At 46.9% G+C, this 26,450-nt stretch overlaps 2 protein-coding genes across 8 annotated transcripts in view; one reads left to right on the forward strand and one right to left on the reverse strand.

The window, feature by feature from the left end:
• The window catches only part of CHORDC1 (cysteine and histidine rich domain containing 1), a 32,048-nt gene extending 11,917 nt beyond the window's left edge, over window positions 1–20,131 (forward strand). The window contains exons 1-11 of one of the 3 annotated variants that reach the window (XM_029047989.2): window positions 2,102–2,219; window positions 7,711–7,760; window positions 8,816–8,872; window positions 9,376–9,536; window positions 12,438–12,541; window positions 13,518–13,576; window positions 14,059–14,129; window positions 15,159–15,264; window positions 15,836–15,955; window positions 16,799–16,861; window positions 17,388–20,131. In XM_029047989.2, coding sequence (XP_028903822.1) covers window positions 2,156–2,219; window positions 7,711–7,760; window positions 8,816–8,872; window positions 9,376–9,536; window positions 12,438–12,541; window positions 13,518–13,576; window positions 14,059–14,129; window positions 15,159–15,264; window positions 15,836–15,955; window positions 16,799–16,861; window positions 17,388–17,543 — 1,011 coding nt within the window. In that variant the 5' untranslated portion in view covers window positions 2,102–2,155 and the 3' untranslated portion in view covers window positions 17,544–20,131. Of the gene's footprint in view, window positions 1–2,101; window positions 2,220–6,312; window positions 6,335–7,710; window positions 7,761–8,815; window positions 8,873–9,375; window positions 9,537–12,437; window positions 12,542–13,517; window positions 13,577–14,058; window positions 14,130–15,158; window positions 15,265–15,835; window positions 15,956–16,798; window positions 16,862–17,387 lie in introns of those variants that run through there. The other 2 variants (XM_016227525.3, XM_007668112.4) reach the window with 2 other exon arrangements.
• Window positions 20,132–22,605: 2,474 nt separating this feature from the next.
• LOC100081595 (N-acetylated-alpha-linked acidic dipeptidase 2-like) overlaps window positions 22,606–26,450 on the reverse strand; it is a 35,137-nt gene continuing 31,292 nt past the window's right edge. For 4 of the 5 annotated variants that reach the window (XM_029048584.2, XM_039914981.1, XM_039914980.1 and 1 more), the window contains 3 exons: window positions 26,133–26,214; window positions 24,859–24,951; window positions 22,606–22,872 (listed from right to left, as the gene is read on the reverse strand). In XM_029048584.2, coding sequence (XP_028904417.1) covers window positions 22,683–22,872; window positions 24,859–24,951; window positions 26,133–26,214 — 365 coding nt within the window. In that variant the 3' untranslated portion in view covers window positions 22,606–22,682. The remainder of the gene's footprint in view (window positions 22,873–24,858; window positions 24,952–26,132; window positions 26,215–26,450) is intronic. The other variant, XM_029048580.2, reaches the window with a different exon arrangement.

The following is a 26,450-nucleotide window of genomic DNA, read 5'->3' on the forward strand; positions in this document are numbered from 1 at the left end:
TGAGCAGTGTCGGCTGAGCAGCGAACAGTTTCATCCTACTCCAATCAGTTGATCTGTGGCGTTTGCTAAGTGCCTACTGTGTGCAGAGCGCTGTGTCAAGTGCTTGAGAGCTTATAATCTAGAAGGAAATTTCCAAAATTATCCCTCCCTGTGGAGGCCTGGACCGCGCCGTCCCAAGGAACGAAGACGATTAAAGGTTTGGGAAATCGTCCCTGGGTAGAAAATTGAAAAGTTGATTTAGTCTTGGGGGAAAGAAAAAGGCTGGGGGGCGGCTTTAATAATAGTAATAATAATAATGTTGGTATTTGTTAAGTGCTTACTATGCGCACAGCACTGTTCTAAGCGCTGGCGTAGATACAAGGTGATCGGGTTGTCCCACGTGAGGCTCACAGTCTTAATCCCCATTTTACAGATGAGGGAACTGAGGCACAGAGAAGCGACTTGCCCACAGTCACACAGCTGCCAAGTGGCAGAGCTGGGATTTGAACCCATGACTTCTGACTCCCAAGCCCGGGCTCTTTCCACTAAGCCACGCTGCTTCTCTCTATTTATTGAGCACTTACTGTGTGTGCAGAGCACCGCGCTAATTAATTCATTAATTAATTAACGACGGAGTTTGTTAACCACTTACTATGTCCCACGCATCCTAAGCCCTTGGGAAGTACAGTTCGGCAACACACGGAGACAATCCCTGCCCACAACGCGCTCACGGTCTAGAAGGCCGGGGAGACAGACATGGAAACATTTAAAGAGGCACCTGTAGCATCAGTAGAAATGGAGTTATAGATATATACAGATTATTAATAAAAATAAATAGAATTATAAATGTCTACCCAAGTGCTTTGGGGAGGGGGGTAGAGTGAAGGGAGCGAGTTGGGGCGATGGGGAGCGTAGAAAATGGGGGACTTTGTCTTTGTGTATATATCTATGGCTCAGTGGAAAGAGCCCGGGCTTGGGAGTCAGAGGTCATGGGTTCGAATCCCCGCTCTGCCGCTTGTCAGCTGTGTGACCGTGGGCGAGTCACTTCAATTCTCTGGGCCTCAGTTCCCTCATCTGTAAAATGGAGATTAACTGTGAGCCTCATGGGGGACAACCTGATTACCCTGTTATCTCCCCCAGCACTTAGAACAGTGCTGTGCACATAGTAAGCGCTTAACAAATACCAACGTTATTATTACGATCTGTGATTCCGTTAATCTATTTTGATGGTATCGATGCCTGACTGCTTGTTTCGTTTTGCCATCCGTCTCCCCTTTTGAGACTGCGAGCCCATCGTTGGGCAGGGATGGTCTCTCTCTGTTGTCGAATTGTCCACTCCAAGCGCTTAGCACAGTGCTCTGCACCTACTGAGCGCTCAATCAGTACCGTTGAATGAATTGGGCCGGGATGGTCTCTCTCTGTTGCCGAACTGTCCACTCCAAGCGCTTAGCACAGTGCTCTGCACCTAGTGAGCGCTCAACCAACGCTATTGAATGAATTGGGCCGGGATGGTCTCTCTCTGTTGCCGAACTGTCCACTCCAAGCGCTTAGCACAGTGCTCTGCACCTAGTGAGCGCTCAATCAACGCTATTGAATGAATTGGGCCGGGATCGTCTATCTGTTGTCGAATTGTCCACTCCAAGCGCTTAGCACAGTGCTCTGCACCTAGTGAGCGCTCAACCAACGCTATTGAATGAATTGGGCCGGGATGGTCTCTCTCTGTTGCCGAACTGTCCACTCCAAGCGCTTAGCACAGTGCTCTGCACTTAGTGAGTGCTCAATGAATGAATGAATGAATGAATGAATGAATGAATGAATCTCCCTGTCCCCGCCCCTCCCCGCGCTCCTCCAATCGCCTCCCTAGCCGCGCCCCCTCATCTCCCTAGCCCCGCCCCTCCCCGCGCTCCTCCAATCGCCTTCCTAGCCCCGCCCCCCGACCCCTCTCCCCCCCCCCCGCTCCCCCCCTCCCCGGGCCCGACAGGGCGCTTGCGCACGACCGGAAAGTTCGCGAAGGTTCCCGAAGTGGCTCCGGCCCTTTCCGGAAGCGGGAAAAGCCGCCCGCCCGCCCGCTCGCTGGCTCGCTCGCTCGCTCGCCCGCCGCCGCCTCCCCCCGCCGCCCGCCGGGACTGCCCGGCCCCTTCCCCTTCCCCTTCCCCGTCGCGGCCCGGCGGGAGCCATGGCCTTGCTGTGCTACAACCGCGGCTGCGGGCAGCGCTTCGACCCGGACACCAACCGAGACGGTGAGAGGCCCCGCCCCCGCCCGCTCCCGTTCCCCCCGGGGCAGGGGGCCGAGGGCCGGGGGCCGGGGGCCGGGGGCCGGGGGCTGGCGGCGGGGCCCCCGCGCCCACGTGCATTGCCTCCCCGAGCCCGCCCGGCCTCTGCCCCTTCGATTTCTCTCCCTCCTTTAGCCCCCTCCTTTTCCTCCTCCCTCCTTTTCCCTTTTCCCCCCCTCCTTTTCCCCCCTCCTCCTCTCTCCTTTTCCTTCTTCCCCCCTTCCTTTCCTTCCTCCTTTTCCTCCTTCCCCCTTCTTCCCCCCTTCCTTTTCCCCTTTCCTTTTCCCCCTCCCTTCTCCTCCCTCCTTTTCCTCCTTCCCCCTTCTTCCCCCCTTCCTTTTCCCCTTTCCTTTTCCCCCTCCGTTTCCTCCTCCTTTTTTCCCTCCTTCCCCACTCCTTTCCCCCCTTCCTTTTCCTCTCTCCCCCTCCTTTTCACCTTCCCCCCCTCCTTATCCTCCTACTTTTCTCCTTCCCCACTCCTTTCCCCTCTTCCTTTTCCTCCCTCCTTTTCCCCTCCTTTTCCTCCTCCCCCCCTCCTTTTCCCCTTCTTTTTCCTCCTTCCCCCCTACTTTTCTCCTTCCCCACTTCTTTCCCCCTCCTTTCCCCCTTCTTTTTCCCTTCTTTTCTCCTCTTCCTTTTCCTCCTTCCTTTTCCCCGTTTCCTCCCTCCTTTCCCCCTTTCTCTTTTCCTTTCCCCCTTTTCCTCCCTCCTTTTCCCCCTTCCTTTTCCTCCTTTTCCCCCCCTTCCTTTTCTTCCCTCCTCCTCCCTCCTCTTACTATTATTTCCATCATGACATCTGTTAAGCGCTTACTACACGCCAAACCCTCTTCTGAGCGCCGGGGTAGATCCGAGGTAATCACGTTGTGCCCCGTGGGGCTCACGGTCTTCATCCCCATTTGACAGGTGAGGTCACTGAGGCCCAGAGAAGTGAAGCGACTTGCCCAAGGTCACCCAGCAGACGAGTGGCGGAGCCGGGGTTAGAACCTCCGTCCTCTGACTCCCAAGCCCGGGCTCTAATAATAATAATGTTGGTATTTGTTAAGCGCTTACTATGTGCCAAGCACTGTTCTAAGCGCTGGGGGGATACGAGGTGATGGGGTTGTCCCTCGTGAGGCTCACCGTCTTCATCCCCATTTTACAGATGAGGTCACTGAGGCCCAGAGAAGTGAAGCGACTTGCCCACAGTCACCCAGCTGACAAGCGGCGGAGCCGGGATTCGAACCCATGACCTCTGACTCCCAAGCCCGGGCTCCTTCCGCTGAGCCACGCTGCTTCTCTAAGTATTAGGCGCTTAGTATGTGCCAGGCACCATACTAAGCGCTGGGGTTCATAGAAATTAATCAGTTTGGCCACAGTCCCCGTCCCCCATGGGGCTCAAAATCTTTAATCCCCGGAGAAGTGACGGAGGCCCAGAGAAGTGAAGGGACCTGCCCACGGTCACGCAGCAGACAAGGAAGGAGCTGGGATTTAGAACTCGGGTCCTTGGGCCTTTGGGGCCCGTGGTCAATCCACCAGGCCACATTGATTCATTCAGTCGTATTTATCGCTTCTCTTTGTAGGAAACGAGGCAGGGAGGGGCGACAGCACGGCCCTCCGGTCCTGAGTGTTCAACCCAACTTGCTCCTGTGGATGGGAGGTGTAGAGGACGTACGTTTCCATCTAGTTGATTTCAACTAGAAGTGTTTATTGGGCATCTGCTGGGTGCAGAGCATCGTACTAAATGCTTGGGACGGATTACACCCTTGTCCCTGCCCTCGGTGGAGCCGACATTGTGGGTGGGGAGCAGACGCTAATATTAGGGAGAAGCAGCGTGGTTTACTGGAAAGACCACGGGCTTGGGGAGTCAGAGGACGTGGGTCCTAATCCCGGCTCCGCCACTTGTCTGCTGGGTGACCTTGGGCAAGCCACTTCTACCTCATCTGTAAAATGGGGATTAAGACTGTGAGCCCCATGTGGGACAACCTGATTACTCTGTGTCTACCCCGGCGCTTAGAACAGTGCTTGGCACGTAGTAAGCGCTGAACTAATGCAGTAAATTATCATTATTAAATTACAGATAGGGGAAGCCAGAGTATAAAGATATGTACCTAAATGCTAGGGAGGGATACTCAAGTGCCTGGGTGATGCAACAGGGGTGAGGGAGATGGGAGGTTCATCAGAAGAGACGGCCTGGCGGAGATGCGGTTTTTAATCTTCTTACAAGACCTCGTTAATAAATAGGCGGCATCGTAGTCGAGGTGCATCTGTTGTCAGACAGTCATGATTTTTGATTGAGAGCTTACTGCACACTGTACTGAGCCCTTGGGAGAGTACGGTGGGCAGACCCAGGCCCTGTCCCGGGGGAGTTTCCAGTCAAATGGTGCAACTGATGGCGTCTTAGTGCAGAAAGGTGGCGAGTGCCACCTTTATTTATTAAGTGTTTAGCAGCTCCACCCCTTTGGAGAACATGGTAGTTAAACTGTAGCTGTGGGGCCTTAATGCAGCATAAGAACTCTGGGCTAAAAGTCATGATAAGCCAATCTGAGAAAAGAAAGTAATATATTGGAAAGCGGAATCTGTGAATCGGGGGTATTTATTGGGTGCCAGGTACCGTACCAGACACGATACAGTGGAGTTGGTCGATGCATTCCCTGCTCCCAAGGAGTTCAGAGCCTAGAAGGGGGAGTCCCACTGAAATAACATTACTGAAGAAAGGATGGGAAAGTAGGGCTAGGGACTCGATGGGGTAAGGAGTATGAGAAGATCCAAGCTGGGATCGCCGATTTATGGGGGGAATGGCAAGACTTGGTTATAGAATGGACCGGGAGACCTCAGTGGCTTATGTCGACGTTTGGTTTGGGGAGATCGAATGCACTGCTGGAATAATTGCAAAAGCGGATGGGAGGAAGTAGAGCCCTGCATGGATTCCCAGTCAGGCCGGGTCAGAACAAAAGTCGATCCCACTCCACCCCTTAGAGCTTCAGAGGAAACTGCCGGGTGACCACCAAGGCACTGTGCCGGGGCAACTGGAATCGCTATTTCTGGGAACAACCGCGCTTGCTTAGCTGTAGAATTAACTCCCTGGGCCTGAGTTGGACTTGGGCTGGGATGGAGATTATCATCAGCCCGTCCACACCTCTCAGGACTCTGGAAGAAAGATAAGGAAGATCTTATAGAGGTAAAATTGAATTGTAGGGAGTGAATGAAGGGTCAGGTAGATCGGAGAGGCATCCCTCCAGAATTGGTAGCTTAAGGGAGGAGGGAAAGTGCGCAGGGGTGGATCACTTTGCGTGCGATCATGACCTCAGGTATGAGAAGGAAAAGGACAGTCTTAATTGAGCATAAACACTACTATTTGTGTAGATGTTAACTACGCATCTAGTTGTGTAGTTCTTCCGGGTGACAGTGACCGTGTATTAATATTTTGCCGAGTTGTACATCCCTTGCGTGCGATCATGACCTCAGGTACGAGAAGGAAAAGGATTAATTGAGCATAAAGACTACTATTTGTGTAGATGTTAACTACGCATCTAGTTGTGTAGTTCTTCCGGGTGACAGTGACCGTGTATTAATATTTTGCCGAGTTGTACATCCCAAGCGCTTAGTACAGTGCTCTGCACATAGCGCTCAATAAATACTGTTGAATGAATTATTTCACAGCTGAAGTCACAGTTTATGAGAGCAAAAATTAGTCAGAACTGTTTCAACCTCGCCAGAACTGTTTCAACATCCTTTAATTCGGTGGATGCGTGAAGGCATTCTAAATGGCCAGAAATAGCCCTCTGTTACTGTAGTTTTTTGGTCTTTAGTGTTTTTAAAAAACATGAAATTTGGTGATTGCTTTTTAGGGTTTATAGAATTTGTTCAATTTTTCCCAGGGAAACCTGATTGGTAAGAACCTGCAAACCTTAACTGCAAGTTGTGTAATTTTTCTCTTATGCAACTGTATGGTTTCATATTTAAAAGAATCCTTGCTTTTTATTTAGAATCAGTAGCAACACTGTTGAAAACTTGTGGTCATGCACTGGGTGAAAACTACAGAATCCAAGTGCGATGCCCATCGTCTGCCATCAAGGACAAACTTTTGGGCCACACAATGAGATGTAAGGTCAATTGTAGTTATCAGGTGTTAATTATGCAATATACAATAGTTAACAGACCGTGAGGATAGATATAAGAGAGAAATATGGATAAAAACATCAGAAAAAAAGGATCGTATGTCAAGGCATCGTGGAGGGAGAAAAGGTATGACCAAGGCGGTGTGGAGATTAATGGGGAAATTACCGTGTGCGGAGATGGTGAAACTGGAGCCTAGCAGTGATTTGAAGATTGAGCGCTAAGAACGAAGGAAGATTAGATTCTGTTTTGAAAGGAACCGAGAGCCTAAGGTGAAGTTGATGGGAGAAGTGAGTAGAGAAGAGCAACGTTAGGCATGTAGGTGCCAAAGTAAAGCGATCATGTTGTTTAAAGCCCCTGAAGAGTGATGATGTCCCACCCTGAGTTCTACTATATGCTATTTTTAGGTTATGTTCCTGTGCAAAAGGAATTCATAAGACATCCCGCATGATTGAAATAACATGAAATATAAGACAAGTAGTTCTAATTTTGTTGCATAAGAATGAATCAGTTCTTTTTTTCCCCCCAACTATTAGTTTTTACCAAAGTGTGTTGGAAAATCAGAACTACTAATTGTAGTAGACTGGCAAAAGTCACGAGATACATTTTATTTTTTTAAAATATAAAATTCTTCAGTGTGTGGTCTCTCACACTGCCCAGGAACACCATCAGTGTCCGTGGGTAAAATGTGAATCGCACATTTTAAATGTGTGGTGCTTTTTGAGAAGATGGTTTTTAAAATCCAGTACTCTGTTTTGATAAATAGCAAACATCAACTCCGTGAATGTCATCAACAACACTTACTGAGGGCCCCCTGTGAACTGAAGTAGCGTATTCTGTGCATGCGGGGGCGGGAGGGGCGTGCGATAAATGAGCTACAATTCCTACCCACTGAGTTTGCGGCCCCTTTGGGATGAGCAGATACAGATTGGCAAATAAAATTAGGTAAAAAAAAAAAAAAGGAAAAAGTGGTGGATGAATGCAAGTCAGTAAAGAAGTAGCAAACAGATAAGCACATAAGTGCTAGGGCGATTGGTTACGTGTGAAGTTTTGATGTAGAGGTTTGAAGAAATTAAAAATAGAAGTTACAAATACCATTATTATTATTAGAAGTGACTCACCATGCCAACACAGGCTTATTAGGGGCTAGGCACATTTTGAAAATTCCCGAGCAGCGTGATTATCACTACCATAGCAACTATAACCTTTGAATTTCTGGCATCTGTGTGTATCATTTCAGCAAAATCTATGAACTTATTTTGATTATTTTGGGGAGGGTGTTGATAAAGAACAGTCAAAGGAATGAACAAACAATGACTTAGTCTTATTCATTGTAAATCCTATTGGCCCTTTATTTTTTTAGACTCCTGCACGTATCACCCGGGTGTTCCTGTCTTTCATGATGCCTTGAAGGTAGGCAACCGCCACCACACGAAATAGATCCTGAACAGTATTTTAAATGTTGTTTTGGTTTTTTTAAATTTATTTACTTAGCCCTTGCATTGTTTCACATTTCTGCTCTACTTAATGCCACTGATTTGGGATTGTGTAAATGTGAACATGACTGAGGTAGGGCAACAGACTGACTTTTCGATTGCTTCAACCTCCATAGTTCTATAAATCCTGATCTGTATCCTGTATCTACCCCAGCGCTTAGAACAGTGCTTGGCACATAGTAAGCGCTTAACAAATACCATAATTAGTATTATAAAAGTATTAAATTTCCATTTAAAATGGATTAACAAGTGGTTTACAGAAAGTTGAGAAACTTGGGGAAAGATGAATGTTTTCAGACACTCAGGTTTCTAGGTGCTCTCTCTTTCCCAAAATGTTAATTGTTTGTTCCAAATTCAAGAATACAATAAATTCTCATTTTAACAAACCTCAGGAGCTCCTAGATTTATATTTTTAAAATTTGTCATATTGATGTTAGGTTAGCCCGGTTTGAAAAACCACTGTTGCTTTTTAAAATTTTCTCATTTCTTAAATGAAAGGCTGTGGATATTTGTCTAAATTAGTTGACTATATCTCGTTTTCAGTTACAGAATTAAGCATTTGAATCATTCCCAGCTCTGCATTATTTTTTTCAACTGGCATGTAACTTGAAACAGTGTTGAATTGTCCCTACATCCTAATGTTTGTCTCTTGTGTGTGTGACGTCAAATGGATTGAGGGGGTATAGGCCGTAATTTAGAGATTTCAATCATTTTGAGTCCCTAGTAATCAATCAATCAGTGGTATTTATTGGGCACTTACTGAAGGTAGAGCACTGTACTGAGCACTTGGTAGTGTACAGTACAACAGTTGGTAGACACATTCTATCTCCGTGATTTGTGTTACCAACAGGTGCTCAAGGAAGTTGGCGAAATAGAGAAAGCTATGGGTAGGGAGATAATGTCAGATTTTTTTACCTTTGCTATTGGATGGGAATATTTCAGTTAATTATTTTTCTCCTTTACATTTCTTAGGGTTGGTCATGCTGTAAGAGAAGAACCACTGATTTTTCTGACTTCTTAAGTATTGTGGTATGTATTACTGCTTTGTTCTGATGCTTAGTTTAAAGAAGTAAATTATCGTAATGACAGATCAGGCTGTCTTCACACGGCTTTGTTCTGCCCTGTGATGATTTGTAATTTTTGGTTCTACCAGCTTCTAAATGTCTCCAGAATTGTGTCCCTGACAGAAATGAATGTTTGGTAATATAAATTTGAATCTTTGTGTTAATATACAGTGTATTTTCTAAAATTATTGGTAAGGGAATCGGAGTCTTCCTGTGTTGCGATTCAAAAGTCATCTTAATCCATGTAATTTAGATGCAGAAATCTACATTTCATTAAGCTGTTCTAGACGGCAAGATATGCAATCTTGTTTTACTAGCACATTACTTTGAATTATACCTCTAAACCGTGTTTCGGTAAGGCGAAGCGTCCCGGACCCACGCCAGAATAATTGGTAGGAGTTCTGGGAAATGTGCAACTCTCCGTATTTAACACTTACAGAATACTTTCGTGGCTATTTTTGAGAACAGGGCTGTACCAAGGGCAAACATAATAATGAGAAGCCCCCCGAGCCTGTTAAGCCTGAAGTGAAGAGTACCACCGAGAGGAAGGAGCTGTCCGAATTGAAACCGAAATTCCAGGAACACATCATTCGAGCCCCTAAGCCGGTAGAAGCCATAAAGCGGCCAAGGTACAGTACCGGCCATTTGTGCGTTGACACCGTATTTCGGAAATCCTTTTACTCTCTCCAAGACAGGTAAAAAAAACCTGCTAAACGCTCGCTCTGGTAGCAGCTCACGGAAACCCGCGGGACTCGTCCACAGTAGCTCGGTGACGGAGCAGGCGGCTGAGCAAGTTAACAGTGAAAGCGGAAGAACACGAGGGCAACATTAAATACTATAAGGGCAACAGACCAGGGTTTGGGCTCCCTCACCGCTCAGGCAGGGGCTCCTCAGAGTCCACCAGTCCCAATGGCCATAACCTTCCCAACTTTGTAAAAGTTGAGCTTCTGGTGGCCTTGAGGCCAGGTAGCTGCTCCTTTTCCCTCTGCCTCCCTTCAGGGTTGCCAAAAGGCCTTCACAGTTAGCCACGGGGGTTCACACCCTTCACCCCAGCTCCTTGGGAGAATCCCGGTCCGGGCCTCCTGGCGCCTTCTTGTCCGTCCCCCCCCCCGTCCCCCCCACCCCCCCACTAACACACTGTACTCGGGATTCAGAGGAAGAGGCTCCCATTCCCACCATATAGGAAGCCCAGGAAACCCACACGTTGTTTTGAACTTATTTTATCTCTTCCGCTTTCCACGTTCACAAGGCACAGACCTGCTCCCTGAGTGTGTGTTCTGTGGAGGCAACTGGGGAATGGGATGACAGGATGGACGAGAATGTCAGATCACCCCCACGTGGTCGGTGGTGGACATTCCGTTCCCACGTGTGCAGTGATAGGTCTGGGAACGTTTTTTTTTCCTGTTCCCCAATCCCTCTTGAGTTTAAAAAAAAAAGAAAACGGATTCAGAAACAGGTCATTGTACACGGGGTGCAGTTTCCTCCCTCCCTTTCGCTCTCTCATCATTATCAGTTTTTATTGATTGCAAACCACACTGGGCCCTTGGGAGGCTACGACAGAAGATGACGAATCCCTGCCCTTGGAGCTCTCCATCCTCTTGCTTTTATTCCATCTTCTCTAGCATCCGGCTCCTTCCTAGGACATTCAGAAACTCAGTATTGAATCATTCATTCTATAATTTAAAAATATCCTAACTACTTTGTAAAGAAGCTTAACTTCCCTTTCTTCCACCCCATCGGTTTTCTCGTCCTGACTTCTCTGTGTTCATTTGGTGACATGGAGGATAACAGTAACAGTCGGGGTATTTAAGTGCTTACTATTTGTCGACCACTGTTCAAAGCACCCCAGAGTCTAAGTAGGAGGGAGAACAGGTATTGAATCCCCATTTTTCAGATAAGGGAACTGAGGCCCATGGTCGCACAGCAGACAAGTGCAGAGCTGGGATTAGAACCCAGGCCCTCTGACTCCCAGGCCCCTTGCTTTTCCTACTAGACCACGTTGCTTCTCTAGCAGGAAGAAACTTCATGCTTCCCTGGCAGAAAGAAGCTAATGGTGGACACGTAGACCTGCCCCTCTTGAAGCCAGTTTTCTAGGCATCTTCCACCTTGAGAAACAGAGCCTGACTCTCGCTTCCAGGAGGAACAGTTAGCATCTGGCGTGTCCCTTATCTGTCTTTGGACCAACAAGAGTTGCCATAACTCTAGCCTAATAATAACGTTGGTATTTGTTAAGCGCTTACTATGTGCAGAGCACTGTTCTAAGCGCTGGGGTAGGTACAGGGTGATCAGGTTGTGCCAAGTGGGGCTCGCAGTTTTAATTGCCATTTTACAGATGAGGTAACTGCTGGTGCTGCTGAGGAGGATGATGCTATTTATTAAGCACTTGCTGTGGGCTTAGTGCTGAGGTAGATGGAAGGTAATCTAGGTCAGGTTGCCTCCCAGGAGAGCAGTTCCTTTCAAGCCTTTTTGGGCCAAATCCTAAGGGTATCCAAGTTGACTACAAGAGAGATTCCTCTGTCACGACTGTGCGGCCTCCAAGAGCACAGAAACAGTTGTGCGTCCTTTCAGATACCCCTTAGTCGTGGCACGTCAAATTTGTTATTTATGCCAGATGTAAGTGCAGTTACCTAAGCACATCCTGTAAAATCAAAACGAAAAGGTATAGCCAGGTAGTGACAGGGTAACTCAAAGATTCTCAAACTTCCACCCTTTAATTCCCCCCAATCCCACCCCCAAATGGAAATCTTTAGCCTGTCTCTTCTTGGCATCGCCGCGGAACGTTCTGCGACCCAGTTTAACTTCCTTAAAATATTGCTTGATAAACATAGACCTCCTCCAGAGTGAGCTTATAAATGCAGTCTGTCTAATCGGGACTGACTTCCCTCCCCATCCCCTTCCCAGTTCTCAGTTATCTGCCGTAAGTGCTATTCCGTTAGCAGTCTTTCTGCTCTGGGAGGCAGCAAAGCAGACATGCTTATAGGTGTATTTGGTCTGGTATTTCACGATTTTAAATATTAATCTTGGGAAATTAAAGTTTCAGCCTTGGGCTTGATAATCCATTTTTAACTGGAAATTTTAGATGTTGGACAACATCTGTTAAGTATTGGGTTGACTGTGTTTGGAAAGGGAACTTGTTTTTAAAAGTGGTGGGATGTGGCATGGTAACAGTTGAACTCAAGTCTTGGAGTGCATTTTCTTGGCCAGAAGTTAGCTTCTCTAGTGTAAATTAACGTCTTGCCGTGTACAGAAATGCAAAGGCGCACTTAAAATTAAATCAAAATTCAACATATGCCTTCCCCAGTGATTTTAGAGCCACCCGGAATTACGGCCTTCTGTCCCAGTAAAGACAGTTTTATGATTTGGTTCTGTCAGTTTTGCTGCTTTCCTTTCTTTTTATAAGGCGTTGCCGAAGCGATTTGTTAAATAGGTACTCTAAAATTTTGGCTGGAGAAGAACTGCATTGCATTTTGGTGCAAAGCAAACTTTATTGAATGTTCTCCAAGGTTGTAACAGTGTTAACATTTCTGTAGCCCAGATGAACCAATGGAAAACTTGCAGTTGAAAATATCTGCCTCACTGAAACAAGCACTGGATAAACTTAAGCTGACATCTGGGGGTGAAGAAGAAAAAAAGGGTAAGCAATCTCATAGGTCCTGCTGTGCAGAAAGTGTGTTTAACGAATCTCATTGTCCCCTCTCCATAACGGTAACCGTGCCCAGTTTTTTCCCCTTCCCCCAGTCGACAGGAATAGTAAAATGTCCTAAGATTTGAAGTGGAAGGGGCCGAATTAGGTGAGGGAGAACTGTGACTCTTTCCCGCCTGCCCCCACCCAATTCACATCCCCCCTGCTCAGACCAGGCTGTTCCACTCTCTCTTGGATTAAGCGTGGCCACCAGGGTCGCGTAATACGCATTGCGTCTGTGCTTGGATGATGGACAGTGTAGCCGCGTGACAGGAGAGGGATTTGGATGGCTTTTAACCCTTTCGGAAAAGACTGGGGAAATGTAGGTTTGGGTTGCTACAGACGTGTTTTTAAAATGCTAGGTGAGTAATTTGCACTGTCGCTTTGTAGTGTAATGTACGTTTTCAGTGTATACTTGTATGCCTACATTTTCAGAGCTTAATAAGAGCAATGTGTGCAGGGTGTGTGTCTATGTGGTTTTGATTTCAGATTCAGAGAAGTGTAAAGTTAACCTGCAGGTGTGGACTAAGGCTGATGCAGGGGTGGGGAGGGGGTTGCAGACTGACCTTACCGGATACCTGCTATGATGTGCCAGCTCTTTTCAGCCCCTGGCAACTTATCCTCAGTCTCCTCCAGATAAGGGACGACCTAACAGTAACAGGATGGGTTGGAAGGTGGGAAGCTTTTTCTCATGGCCGGGTACAAAGCCTTCCCACGTACGTTCCTCGGAGTGTAGGGGAAACGTATTCAGACACTTGTGGTTGCTGTCCTCTCCCTTTCGGGGAAGGTTCTTAGATTACAGCACAGCCCAGTAGGACTGTTATTTAGTAAAGAAAGCCATTTGCCAACCGTCGTGGTTGAAAATGCAGAGGGATTGAATAGTTGGATCCTAGGGGTAGTTACGAAGTTTTTGTTTTTCACGTTACAGAGGAGGACAGCGATGAAGTCAAGATTGGGACGTCATGTAAAAATGGAGGCTGCTCAAAGGTAAAAAAAAAAAAAAAAATGTTTGAATTTTGTTCACTGAATTTTTTGTTTTTGGAAGCTAGACTGATAAGGTTCAGTACTCGGTATGAAATCCCTAAAGCAGAAATGTGGGTCGGCGCCTTTTAATTTAGAAATGGAGCTGCTAAGGAAGTTCTTGTTCTCGGCCCTGGGTCGGGTGGTTGGGAGATGTCAGAGACCTGAGGATATTGGAAGCTGTTCCCGGCTGCCAACTACCCACAGGGCCACGGTGGTTAAAATAGATGCACCAGTCAGAAGCGGGTCTACAAAACTAATTTCCCGAGAACAGAAGAAACTGAGTCAGACCAGTGGTCCTTTACGTCAGACGTTTATTTAGAAAAACCCTCTTAGGTCTCTTGGGGTTTTTAGTTTTGATTTTACCATTCCGAGTCTTTTGCAGTTCTTCTAAGAATTGACTTAAAATTTTTAAATAATTGCATCGTGCATAATCTGTTTGATTTCAGACATATCAGGGTCCCCAGAGTCTAGAAGAAGTCTGCATATTTCATTCTGGAGTGCCTATTTTCCATGAAGGGTAAGCGGGATTCAGTTTGGGGCTTTGTCTTAGCGGCCCCGGATGATGATCGTAGAATTTTTGCCCCCATGCTACTATGCTTTCTTCTGCCGGAAAACATAATTTCCTCTGTCAGTCCAGCACCATTTGCGGATATTGAATATTAATGAAAATTGCACGTTTATGTTCAGAACCAGAGCTGAGGTGGACATATTATGGCTCCTCAACTCTCGTCACGTACTCAATTGCCAGTATGGAGCGGTGACTGTATGCAGGGTACAGTATAACAGAGTTGGTAGACGACATTCCCCGCCCACAAAGGAACTTCCAGTCTAGAGGGAAACTGCTTACGCTTTCCTCCAGGTTGCTGCCTTTGCTCAGATGAGCTCCGTCGTTCCAGGCCGAAAGGGCGTAGACTTGGGTGTAATGAAAGATCCTTGCTGTTGCAGTGATGGAAGGAGAGGTGGAGGCCGCTGCATGAACAGACCAGCACTGGGTGCTGGGAAAAGAACGCCCAATGACCAGTCTGGACTTTTTCTCGGTTCGGCCTCTATGAAGTAACAGTATTGAAACCGTAGCGATGAGGAAGAGTTAATTCGCCAAGGTGCTCAATAGCCAGAGTCTTGTTCACATTGACTCGTTTGCCACGGCAGGGGTTATCATCTAATTGTTTGAGTGATGTTGCCATCTACAGTGACCGATCTTGGGCTAACAGAATGAGTAAACCGACTACAGCAGCTAATTGTCCTTACAGCCTAGGTATATTTCCTGTACGTCCCTCTGGGCAGGGAACGCGTCTACCAACTCTTTTTGTGTTGTACTCTCCCGGGCGCTTAGGACAGTGCTCTGCACACAGTAAGCGCTCAGTAAATACCACTGACCGATGGCTGTATGTTACTTCTGAACCCGCAGTTTTCCGGGTGCCTTTGCGGAACGGTCTCTGGTTATCCACCGTGTCCCCCGTGGCATTTGGTGGAAGACGAGGCCTGGACTGAACCAACATTGATATTCCTCCAACGTTAAATATAAACATTGTTTTGGAATTCACAGGATGAAATACTGGAGCTGTTGCAGAAGAAAAACGTCTGATTTTAATACATTTTTGGCCCAAGAAGGTTGTACGACGGGAAAGCATCTGTGGATTAAGAAGGATGCTGTAAGTCACAGTCTTTTTTTTTTTTTTTTTTTATCACCGGGGATCAACCCTACTTTACATTTCCATATTCTAAGAGTTTGTACTCCCTCTAGAGGAGATAGCTTTTTTAATCGAAATGACGATATGCATTGAAAAGTCTAAAGAGATCATCACTTTTCTCCCCTGACGTCTTCTGTGCTGTGATTGGAAATAGGTTTTTGACCACTGATTGCATTTAAACTCATTGTCTTAGTCCTAGTATGTGAAAATAACTTTAACGGGCATTCTCAGATTTGGTTTTTGTATTACTATGATGGTAGATTCAAATGTATGCATCACAAGTATTAGTAAATATCTTGTTAGGAATCTCTGCCACTGTTTGTACTTGCGCTGATTGTTTCTCAGTAACATGTGTTTAATGTCTCTCGACTGTAAGCTCCTGGTGGGCATCAACCTAACTCTGTTTTATCGAACTCTCCCAAGTGATTAGGACAGTGCTCTCTGCACACAGTAAGTGCTCAAATACCATTGGGCTTTCTAAAAAGGACACAGATATTAAATCTGTTGATTTTTGTCGTCTATGTCACTGCAGGGGAAAAAGGTCATTCCTTGTAGACACGACTGGCATCAGACTGGAGGTGAAGTGACCATTTCAATATATGCCAAAAATTCTCTTCCAGAACTGAGTCACGTAGAAGCGAACAGTACACTGGTGAGTGTTAAATTATGATGCTGTTAGAGTCTTGCCCTGTCACTTTGGACTGAGGGTTCCTCATCTGTAATTGGAGTTAGAGCGGCGTACTTCCTTCGCCTTAAACTGTGAGCTCCGTGGACTTTGACCACCTGATTATCTTGTCTCTACCCTTGTGCTTAACATAGAGTTCTAATACTATCATTGTGATTAGGGAACTTGAAGGAACTCTCCTCCTTTCTACCATCAGATGAAATTAAAACTGAACTCAGGTACTGTGGAAAATAAGGAACAGCTATAGTGCATACTATTACCCTTTTCTTAAATTTTGAAAACTACTGTAAATTTTTAAATCAAACTCTGCCGTCATTTTGAAATAGTTATGAGGTCATTCTAATTAGTCAACTGAAAATGCAGTGGCCTAACGAGAGTCCTATGTATATGTATTTTAAGGGAAGTCACTTCTCTTGCCCCTCCAGCAAAATGTTTACCGAACCCTCTCCAGGTTAACTTTTATAGTTAGGAAATCCCACCCTTTTAAAACATGTTTTCCTTTTTTTTTAAAAAAAAACTCCCAAATCAGCAGGAATGCCCGTGAGTTCAGTTTGGCTGATTTTTCAAAAGTCCTAATACAAGTACGTACTCTCTCCTTGGACTTCCCCGTGCAGCGCACTCCCTGGGAGCTCTTGTTTTCAGAAGATAAATGGGGTCTATTCGACCAAAGCACGTTATGCCATGTCTATCAAGTGCTCTTCTCAACAGGAATAGACAAGTTATTACTTGTCTAATAATAATAAGTTATTATTTGTTTGCAGAAATGTTTATACTTTTGAACATGATAAATTGGGTGCTTTGTCTTTCCAGTTAAATATTCACATTGTATTTGAAGGAGAAAAGGAATTCCATCAGCATGTGAAATTGTGGGGTGTAAGTATGATCAAATACTCCTTCCGGATTTTTCTAGTGGTCCCCGGTTGATCATCTCAGAGAAGCAGCGTGGCTTAGTGGAAAGACCACGGGCTTGGGAGTCGGAGGTCGTTGGTTCTAATCCCCACTCCGCCACTTGTCTGCTTTGTGACCTTGGGCAAGTCACTTGACTTCTCTGGGCCTCAGTTACCTCATCTGTAAAAATGGGGTTTAAAAAATGCGAGCCCCACGTGGGACAATCTGATTACCTTGTATCTACCCCAGCGCTTAGAACAGTGCTCTGCACGTAGTAAGCGCTTAACAAAAACCATAATTATCATCTTAAAGACACACATCTTTAAGAGGGGTGATTGGGTAGGGGACGTGATTGTGTGCCGATTAGAGAAAAGCCACAGTACCACCGCCAAGCCCAAAGTTCAGTTTCTAATGCGGAAAACCGGGAATTGGGGGGCCGTTACTGCAAGTGAAGCAGAGGATTATTGTCCCCTGAGCACACTTTCAAGATGCCTCCCTTCTTTTGCTACAGGTGATCGATGTAAAGAGAAGCTGTGTAAATATGACGGCCACAAAGATTGAAATCTCCATGAAGAAAGCAGAACCCATGCTATGGGCAAGGCTAGAACTCCCTCCTCCCAAAACCCAAGAAAAACAGAAAGAGGATGGTTTAAAAGATCAAGAGTAGTAAAGGAAGAACGAACTACTAGCTATCACTTACCCCTTTGACATCCTGTTGCTGCAGGGTGGAATGGTGACTTGCTGCTGTAATCTGATGGAAGTAATTTTTATTGCTTCTAATCCACTGCGGGGAATATTCTTACCTTAATGCTGGACTTAGGCACTAGAGCTAAAGGCAGGGAAGAGGAAAAGTCAGAGAAAGTGTTTCCCGATAGCACCTTGGAGTTACAACAGGGGAAATATTTTTTTAAGAGCCGTGTATCTCCTTGTTCTTCTTTGCTCCCTTCTCAACTTTTATCTCATAGTGAGCTAGAATGCGAGTCATTGTAAGATTCATTTTGATGTTTAGGTTCTTGGCTTTCGTTTTTTTCTTTGAAGCTTCAGCTTTTGAAAACATGTTTAATGTGCTCCGTTTCCCGGGATTCAAACTGGACCATTGGAATCGACTCTAGGGGTTGGGCAGCAGGAGAAATTGTACTCATCCGTATTTCTAAGAGGAGAGCCTCAGTTTTGCCTTCCAGAGCCCTTAGCCAAATGGGGAATTAAGGACCTTTCATCTGGAAGGAAATAGTTTGCTCATGTGAGCTCTTTCTTCAGGGGTTTTTACAAGATCCCTTCCCCAATTAATAGGACTGGTGTCCTGATCATTACCAAGTATAATGTAATTCTCTTCAGCGACCTTACAGGAAGGTAATGGGGGAAGTACGACAGAACTCTTTTTGGCATGCTTAGAAAGAAGTAGGACTTGTAAGCCCTAATGTGAAGTGCACTGTAACACAAGGACTGTGTTCTTCAGGGGATGAAGAAGTCGGCGAAGGTGGATGGTTTAAAGATGCAGAAGCCCACAGTATGCAGTGAGGCCAGGATTCCTAAGTGGGAAGAGGATTCCTAATTGTGTAACGAAAACGAACGTTAGAGCAGAACGGGGTGGGCACTTACCTGTAGAACTTACCGGCCCCCCAAAAAACGGTCGTACGAAGCAAACTGCCAGGTTCACCCACAATTTTCAGGCTGAGAGATGCATTTTAGGAAACTGGGCAACTACTCAAACCCTAGCAGTGAGGGTTGGTTTGTCTGACTTCTCTCTAGTGCCTGTAAAATGAGGATTACTTACATCTTCGGGAGTTCTTGCCTTCTTACAGGAGGCAGAGCTAGGAAGTCTTCTCTTCCAGCTGCCACACAGCAGATTGTTAAATCTAATTGAGCTAGCATACCCATTAAGGAACAATTAGGATTTCACAATGCTAGGCAAAGCGCTGAGAAAATCACAAGTCTTCTGAGCACTTACCCGGCGAGTTTTTACAATGATCCCCTTCTCCCCGACCAAGGCACGTTCCAGGAGCTGGTTATTTGTGTGTGCTCTAGCTACAGGTTCCAAAAGTTGGACCACCTGCAGTCCTTTCACCTACTCGCAAGCAACAATCAGTGAATGCGAGGGAGTGAATATTTCTCCGAAACTGAGATCAACAGAGCTGGGTTTTTAAAATACATTTTTACCTGCATTCTCAACTTTTCAGTCCCCTATTTTCTGCATTTAAAAACTCCCGCCTCGAAGACTGCTTATCAAATCTGGGGTGGGAGCTGCTTAGCCGACAGCATGCATTTCTTCTCAAATGGTCTCTTTCACACGTGCTTGATTTTCTCTGAGATAGATATGCCTGTCTTTGGTGGGGGAACAGCCTTCTTTTAACAGAACGATTGCTTTTACCCCACAACGCTGGATTTCTTAAACCATGCCATTTTGTTTACCTTTAGTGATATTCCAAATTCTCGTCCATTTCTGGTGAAGAGCTAGCTAGAACCTTTCGCTTCGGCTCACCTCCAGCGCTGAAAAGAAATATCTCGAGGAATGTTACTTCATTTTTTTTTAAGACCCCACTTTTCTGTTTCAAAAAAAAAAAAAAAAAACAAAAACAGGTTGCTTGAAGGGGAGCAAGAAAGTTTTTATAATGGAGAAATAGGGTTTTTTTGTTTTGTTTTGTAGCAAATTATGTAAATACTTGTAAAAACGTAAACTCGGATCAACTTACCCTAAATGACTACTGTCTTGTGTAACTTGTTGATCCAGTTAATCGGTGTGTTACTATTACTAGATCCGTACACACTAGTTAGAATGGCACAAGACTGTGCTCTGATTGTGTACTGTATTTATTAACTATTCTTTCAGAGCATTCTTTTTACCCCTGCTCTCACTGGAATGTTTACTTAATTTGAGCAACTCACGCCCACTCGACAGATGAATTCTCCCCCAAATACCTTGGGGAGGCTCACCTTTTGGATCCAGGCTCCCTGGTTTTACTCTTGACTCAATACAGAAATTGCATTGAAGTGACATCCGTGTCTCCTGGTTTAAGGATTGTTGCTCTTACGGCTCTCCCTTTTTGTTCTTTTGGAACCAAATGACTTTGGCTTTTCTTTTAGTAATATTAATATTGTGAGACTGGTTTGCTGAAACATAAAGAAATTTTACTTCTGAATCGGTGGCCCGTCAATGTTTTTTCTTTTTGCATGGGAATTGTCTAAAGGTTACACATTTGTTTTGAGTTGACTTTTTCCCCTATATTTCTGAATAAATTATCATTATATACCAGCAAACTGTTTCCAGTCTGCTAATCTAAGCAATTAGTTTTAGCCATGGGCTAAATACATTAGAATATAGTAAACTCTCTTTGTGACGCACTAAGAAAGGTTGGTGTCTTTGGATTTTCACTTTTGGAAACCTCGGTATGGGTCTAGCCACAGGAAGCATTCACTACACACTACTGATCATTTTAGAACCCGATCCCATTAAATAAATGCAGTAACTTTTCCACTCGGTCACATTTCTCTCTTAAAAATATAGCCTACCTGGTTTTTTTTGAGCACATTACATCTAGGAGAGCCGTCTGGCTCCACAGGATTGCAGAGAGGAACCATCTTTCCAAGTCCCTTTCAAAATCTGCTCACTGCTGGGAACAGGGAACCTGGTGCTGTAAAAACCACTGACCATTTGTGGACATCTCACCGTTCACGAGATGGGAGTGGCTGACATTTGTTTCAGATCTTATTCCTTTAGAAATGTTAACCGATAACAAGGTCTTTGGTGGGAAAAACTGAGGTCATGATTTTTAAATAGGTTTTAAAAGAATCTTCCAAGAAGCCAGGGTCTGAACTGGCATCACTAATCCCCTGTACCCGGCCTACATGGAAAATTCAAAATTTAGATTTAAGAGACCGGATGCTAATTCAAAGGGGCATTTCTCTACCCTTAACTGGGCTCATCCTAGAAACTGAGACCCAAAACCCTTGAGAGGATGGACCCCGGACAAGGCAGACCCAGATTTTAGTGCTCCAGCTACAGTTGCTGGGCCTAGAGAAGTCTCACTTGGAGTTCTTCCCCAGCTGTTAGTCTTGAGCAATCTGGTCTGGTAGTATTATTCTGGTATTTAAGCGCTTAGTATGCGTCCAGCACTGGGATCAAAAACACTCATCGGGGTTGGATACGGTCCCTGTCCCACTTGAAGCTCAGAGTCTTAGAGGGAGTAGGATTTAATCCTCATTTGACAGTTGAGGAAACTGAGACCCAGCGAAGGTAAGTGATTTGCCCACAGCAAGCAATTAGAAGAGCTGGGGTTAGAATCTGGCCTTTTTTGGCGCAAGGTGCAAGTGATGAAAGACGATACTCTTCCCAAAGTGCCTGAGACCTAGCCAGTCACCTACCTGGCCCAAGAACACGTCCCTCGACGTAACTGCTGTCAGGAGGCTTCGGCCAGGAGAGGGAAGCTTGTACATGAAGGGATCCGCTACCTAAGTCACCTCCTTCCATTTACAGGCTGCATCTCAGAGGCAAACTGTCAGGAAACTGTTCTGGTGAACAAGAATCACTCAATCGCTACAGTCCCCGGGGTTCTCCTGTGAGGAGAACTGCGGCCTGTAAGTTTACGGAGTCTCAATCGTCAGCTCACAGACCAGAGCGCTGAAACGTACGGTACTTGACTGGTGGTAAAGAAGGCGGTACAGGGTCCGATCCCCATTTATCTCAGCCCAAATCCCATCACCGGCCTATGGGGGAAAAACACGTATCCTATCTGGGACCAAACTGGTGGAGTGTATTGTACGTACTCTCCTCCCCAATTAAAACCAGAAGCTGTAATTATTGTTACTGCCGCCTACAAAGCATCCTTCAGAGGGCTTGGCTGCTTTAATAGCTCGCCGCCTCTCTCTTAAAAACCTTTCAGCAGCGGGAAGTCCATCTGTGTCCCTTCCAGATCCTCTTCTCCTTTACACAATAGCCTGGCAAAGACTAAAAGTGGAGCCTCCCTGGAGCTTGAAGATAAGCAGTGCTTAGTTGGGTAAGCACTTAACAAATACCATCAAAAAAGAAAGAATCCCCACCTCTTCTGGTGCCTTGACTGGTTGGGCTTATTCAAGAGTGGGCGTTTCTTTTTTTAAGAAGAGATGCAGGCTGCTTGACCGAACTGGAAGGCAACCGCTTCGAATCTGGTCTCCTTCAGCTTGCCAATGGGTTTTATTCTGCTGAGGGATTTCTCTCTGCTTTGATCTCCAGTGAGAGGTGGCTGGGCATGATTAAACATCTAGCGGATTCTTCTCTCAGGAATTCACTTCTGAGACTAGGAAATTCCTTAAACTCACCGGCAAATATAGACAAATTAGGTTGTTGGGGGGAGGTGAGAAGTGAGAGTCTTCCTGGGGAACTCATTCTTTTAACACAGCCATTTTTGGTTACCTGATCTGTGACTTGTTTAAAAAAACTGTGGTATTTATTAAGTGCTTACTATGTGCCAAGCACTGGGGAAAGATCCGAGACAATCAGGTCAACCCAGTCCCGCCTGACATGGGGCTCACAGTCTAAGGGGAGGGAGAACAAGTATTTAATCCCCATTTTACAGCACACAGTAGTTAAATGACTTGCCCAAGGTCACACTGCAGACACGGATGTCCCTCGCATTTGAGAATCGAGTCATCTCCGACCTCGACCACGGAAGACAGAGACCACATCTCCTCTGAACATACAGTACCCACCCCAGCAGAGGGCTTACGTATACGGATGACACTATAACGAGACTGGACACCGGAAACAGAAATTCGGTTTACTGACCACAGTCGTCCGAAAGCGTCCTTAACCCCGGCACCCGTCGGCCCCTCCCTACGCCACCTCCTTCAGGGTGTCCGCGGCCGCCTGGACCGTGAAGGCCGCGATGGAGATCTGCCTCTTGACTTCGGCCCAGGCCTTCGGGGGGTCGGGGTGGTTCCCGATATCAAAGAGGGCGTCGAAGATCCCCGGGAACGACTCCCCCGCGTACTTGTTGTGGCTGCTCGGAGCGAACACCATGTGCCTGTGAGGAAAAAAAAAAAAAAACAAAACACCCACAAGATGCTTGGGAAACCGTGACACCCATCCCTGGACACCGGGTAACTCAGGCAGGACAATCTATGTCTAGAATGCGGGAAGGGGGCTCGACCAACCAATCCAATGTATCTATAGAGCACTTCCTATGGACGGAGCACTCAACTAAACGCTTGGGAGAGGGCGATGTAGCAGACTCAGTGGACACATTCCCTGCCCCACCACGAGCTTAGACGGGGAGACGGGTATAATAATAACAAGAATAATAGTAATAACGTCGGTATTCGTTAAGCGCTTACTATGTGCCGAGCACTGTTCTAAGCGCTGGGGTAGATGCAGGGTAATCGGGTTGTCCCACGTGAGGCTCACGGTTAATCCTCATTTTCAGATGAGGTAACTGAGGCGCAGAGAAGTTAAATGACTTGCCCACAGTCACACAGCTGACAAGTGGCTGAGCCGGAATTGGAACCCATGACCTCTGACTCTCAAGCCCCGGCTCTTTCCAATGAGCCACGCTGCTTCTCTAACATATGAACACGTGTTCTCTAAGATATGAACCTAAGTGCTGTGGGGCTGAGGGAGGGCCGAATAAAAGGCGCAAATTCAAGTGCAGAGGGAACGCGGAGGGAGGCTCCTTCACCTCGAGTAGGATCCGAGGCCACCTGAGACGGGGTGAAGGAGCTGAGGGGAGAAAGACAGGATGAATCAAGGACGGAGGAGGTAGGATTCTTCCAGAGGGGTGTGGGTGGCTTGGAGAATCGGAGGGATTGGCTCTTGGGACACTGAATCCCCAAAGGCCTAGGCTGGGTGGTGCTGGAAAAAAGGCCTTCCGTCAGCGGGTGGGCGGGGAATGCGTCTGTTTAGCGTTGTGCTCTTCTCTCCCTCTAAGACAATAAAAGCTAGACAGGTTATAGTTTCTAAGGTTTTTAAGCACACCCAGACCGCTCTGATGTCTAAGTCCAATAGCTTGTCCTTTCGACCGTGGAGGGCGTGAGGTAAACGAGTGCTAAGCTCCCTGGAGGAGAACCAGGGTGGCTTAGCAGATAGCGCACGTCTATAGAGTGTACGCTCCCAAGCGCTCCAGAGACACACCCACAGAGCGATCGATAAATGCGACTGACTGGAGAGTTCAAACTTTTCTAACCCGGGCTATGCCAGTTGCCTATTGTGTGATCTTGGGGAACAACTTGTCTTCGCCTTGGTTACCTCATCTGTAAAACAGAGATAAAAAATACCTGTTTTCTCAGTCCCTCTTAGACGATGAGCCCCAGGAGGGGCAGAGACTGTGCCCCGGCCTGCTTATATTGCATCTACCCCAGAGCTTAGCAGGGTGGTCTGCACACGGTAAGCGCCTAACGAATACCAACAGACACGAAACACGGAAGGAGGGTAAGAGACGGCACCCCCTCTGACCAACCGCGGCCTTTATTCTTCCTACCAGCAGACAACCAGACTGCTCCGGTGGGACAACCTGATTAGTTTGTACCCCAGCACTTAGAACGGTGCTCGGCACGTAGTAAGCGCTTAACGAACACCATGATCATTATTAAAATAGCAACAGCAAGGACCTTGTCCGAGAGAAGCAGCGTGGCTTAGTGGAAAGAACACGGGCCTGGGAGTCGGAAGGACCTCTGTTCTAATCCCGGCTCTGCCACGTGTCGGCCGCGTGACCTCGGACAAGCCGCTTAACTTCTCTGCACCTCGGTTACCTCGTCTGTAAAATGGGGATGAAGAGCGTGGGCCCCCTTTGGGACGGGGACCGTGTGCAACCTGATTAACTTGTACCTGCCCCAGTGCTCAGAACAGCGCTTGGCACATAGTAAGCGCTTTCCAAGTCCAAGTAGATTATTATTAACCATCTCCACGACGACTGTGCACTCTACCTCTGCTGTCTTCTCTCATCGTTACAGACCAACTATCTGAGCGGTGCCTGACAGTGGTTCTCTCTGTTGGACGACGCGGTTCACGGTCTTACCGGTAGAACGGCCTCCCGGGTAAACCGAGGGGATCGATGAAAGCTCTCTCCACCAACATCAACTGGTCATTGACGATCCTCACTGCGAGGCTGCTGCCGGAGAAAGACAGACACAGGTCAGTCACTAAGACTCAGACCTGAGGCCCAGAGAAGTGAAGCGACTCGCCCAGGGTCACACAGCTGACAAGTGGCAGAGCTGGGATTCCAACCCATCACCTCCGACTCCCAAGCCTGGGCTCTTTCCACTGAGCCACGCTGCTTCTCTGGGCCTGCGAGTCAGAAGGTCATGGGTTCTACTTCCGACTCCACCACCCGTCTGCTGTGGGACTTGGGGCAAGTCACTTCACCTCTCTGTGCCTCGGCTCCCTCATCTCTAAAATGGGGATGAAAACTGTGAGCCCCGTGTGGGACAAGGACTGTGTCCAACCCGACTATATTATATCTACCCCGGCCCTTCGAACAGTGCCGTCACGTAGTGAGCGCTTAACAAACATCGTGATTATTATTATTAAGCCAAGACCAGGAATCTCAGTATCCAGAGAGCCTGATAGAGAGACCGCTGCAGAGAAGCAGCGTGGCCTGATGGATACAGCCCAGGTGTCAGAGGACCTGGCTTTTAATCCCAGCTCCGCCGCTTTGCTGTGTGACCTTGGGCAAGTCACTTAGCTTCCCTGAGCTTCAGTTCCCTCTTCTGTAAAATGGGGATTAAGACTGTGAGCCACATGTGGGACCCGGACTGTGTCCAACCCGGTTGGCTTGTAGTACAGTGCCTGCCACGTAGTAAATGTTTAACAAATACCGTAAAAAAAAAAAAAAAAATTTAAAAAGGCTTCCTGGAGGAAATGTGATATCAAACAGGCTTTGAAGATAAGGAGAGTGATAGCATGTTGGATGTGAAGGGGGTGAGAATTCCAGGCAGGAGAGTGTGAACAAGGGGGTCAACGGCAAGCGGGACAAGATCGAGGGACGGTGAACGTCCGGGAGTCAGAAGGACTTGGGTGTGAGAGGGGCAAAATGAGGATAGATGAGGTGGAGAAGAGACGGTGAGCCGGAGTTTCTCTTTGATGCAGAACTAGAATTCCAGAATCCCAATTCCAGATCCTGCAGATTTCCAAAACGCCAGTGTTCTCCAGCTCTGCGCATCAGGGTGGAAGGTCACAATGCTCTGGGCCTGCCTGCTATGGTTTTGGGATTCATGCACAGCGGGAGGAAAGCACTCTACCGGCTCATCCCCTTTCCCCTCTTGAAACGAACCCACCGCCCTTTCAGCTTACTCATTCAAATCTATCTGCGCCAATCTTCGGTGGAATTCCGTGGCAGCCCGCGAGAAGTTTCTCACGGCAGAAAACAGGGGCTCTGTAAAATAAACAGTCAGTGGTAAACAGTTGCTCGGCTTGGGATCAGCCTGTCACGGGCATGGTGGATTCTAAACATATGCCCGTGACATCACTTGTTACACGGGGCAGGCAGTGTCTCGCAGTGACAGCGCACGCGCACCGGTTCGCGGCAGCCCGTCTGGGGTCTCTTGAACCTAACGTGCTTCTCTGGTCCTTCCTCGCTCCCAAATCCATGAATTCCCCTCCCAGGTCCAG

This window comes from Ornithorhynchus anatinus, chromosome 20, assembly GCF_004115215.2.
Source record: "Ornithorhynchus anatinus isolate Pmale09 chromosome 20, mOrnAna1.pri.v4, whole genome shotgun sequence".
Taxonomy (NCBI): Eukaryota; Metazoa; Chordata; class Mammalia; order Monotremata; family Ornithorhynchidae; genus Ornithorhynchus; species Ornithorhynchus anatinus.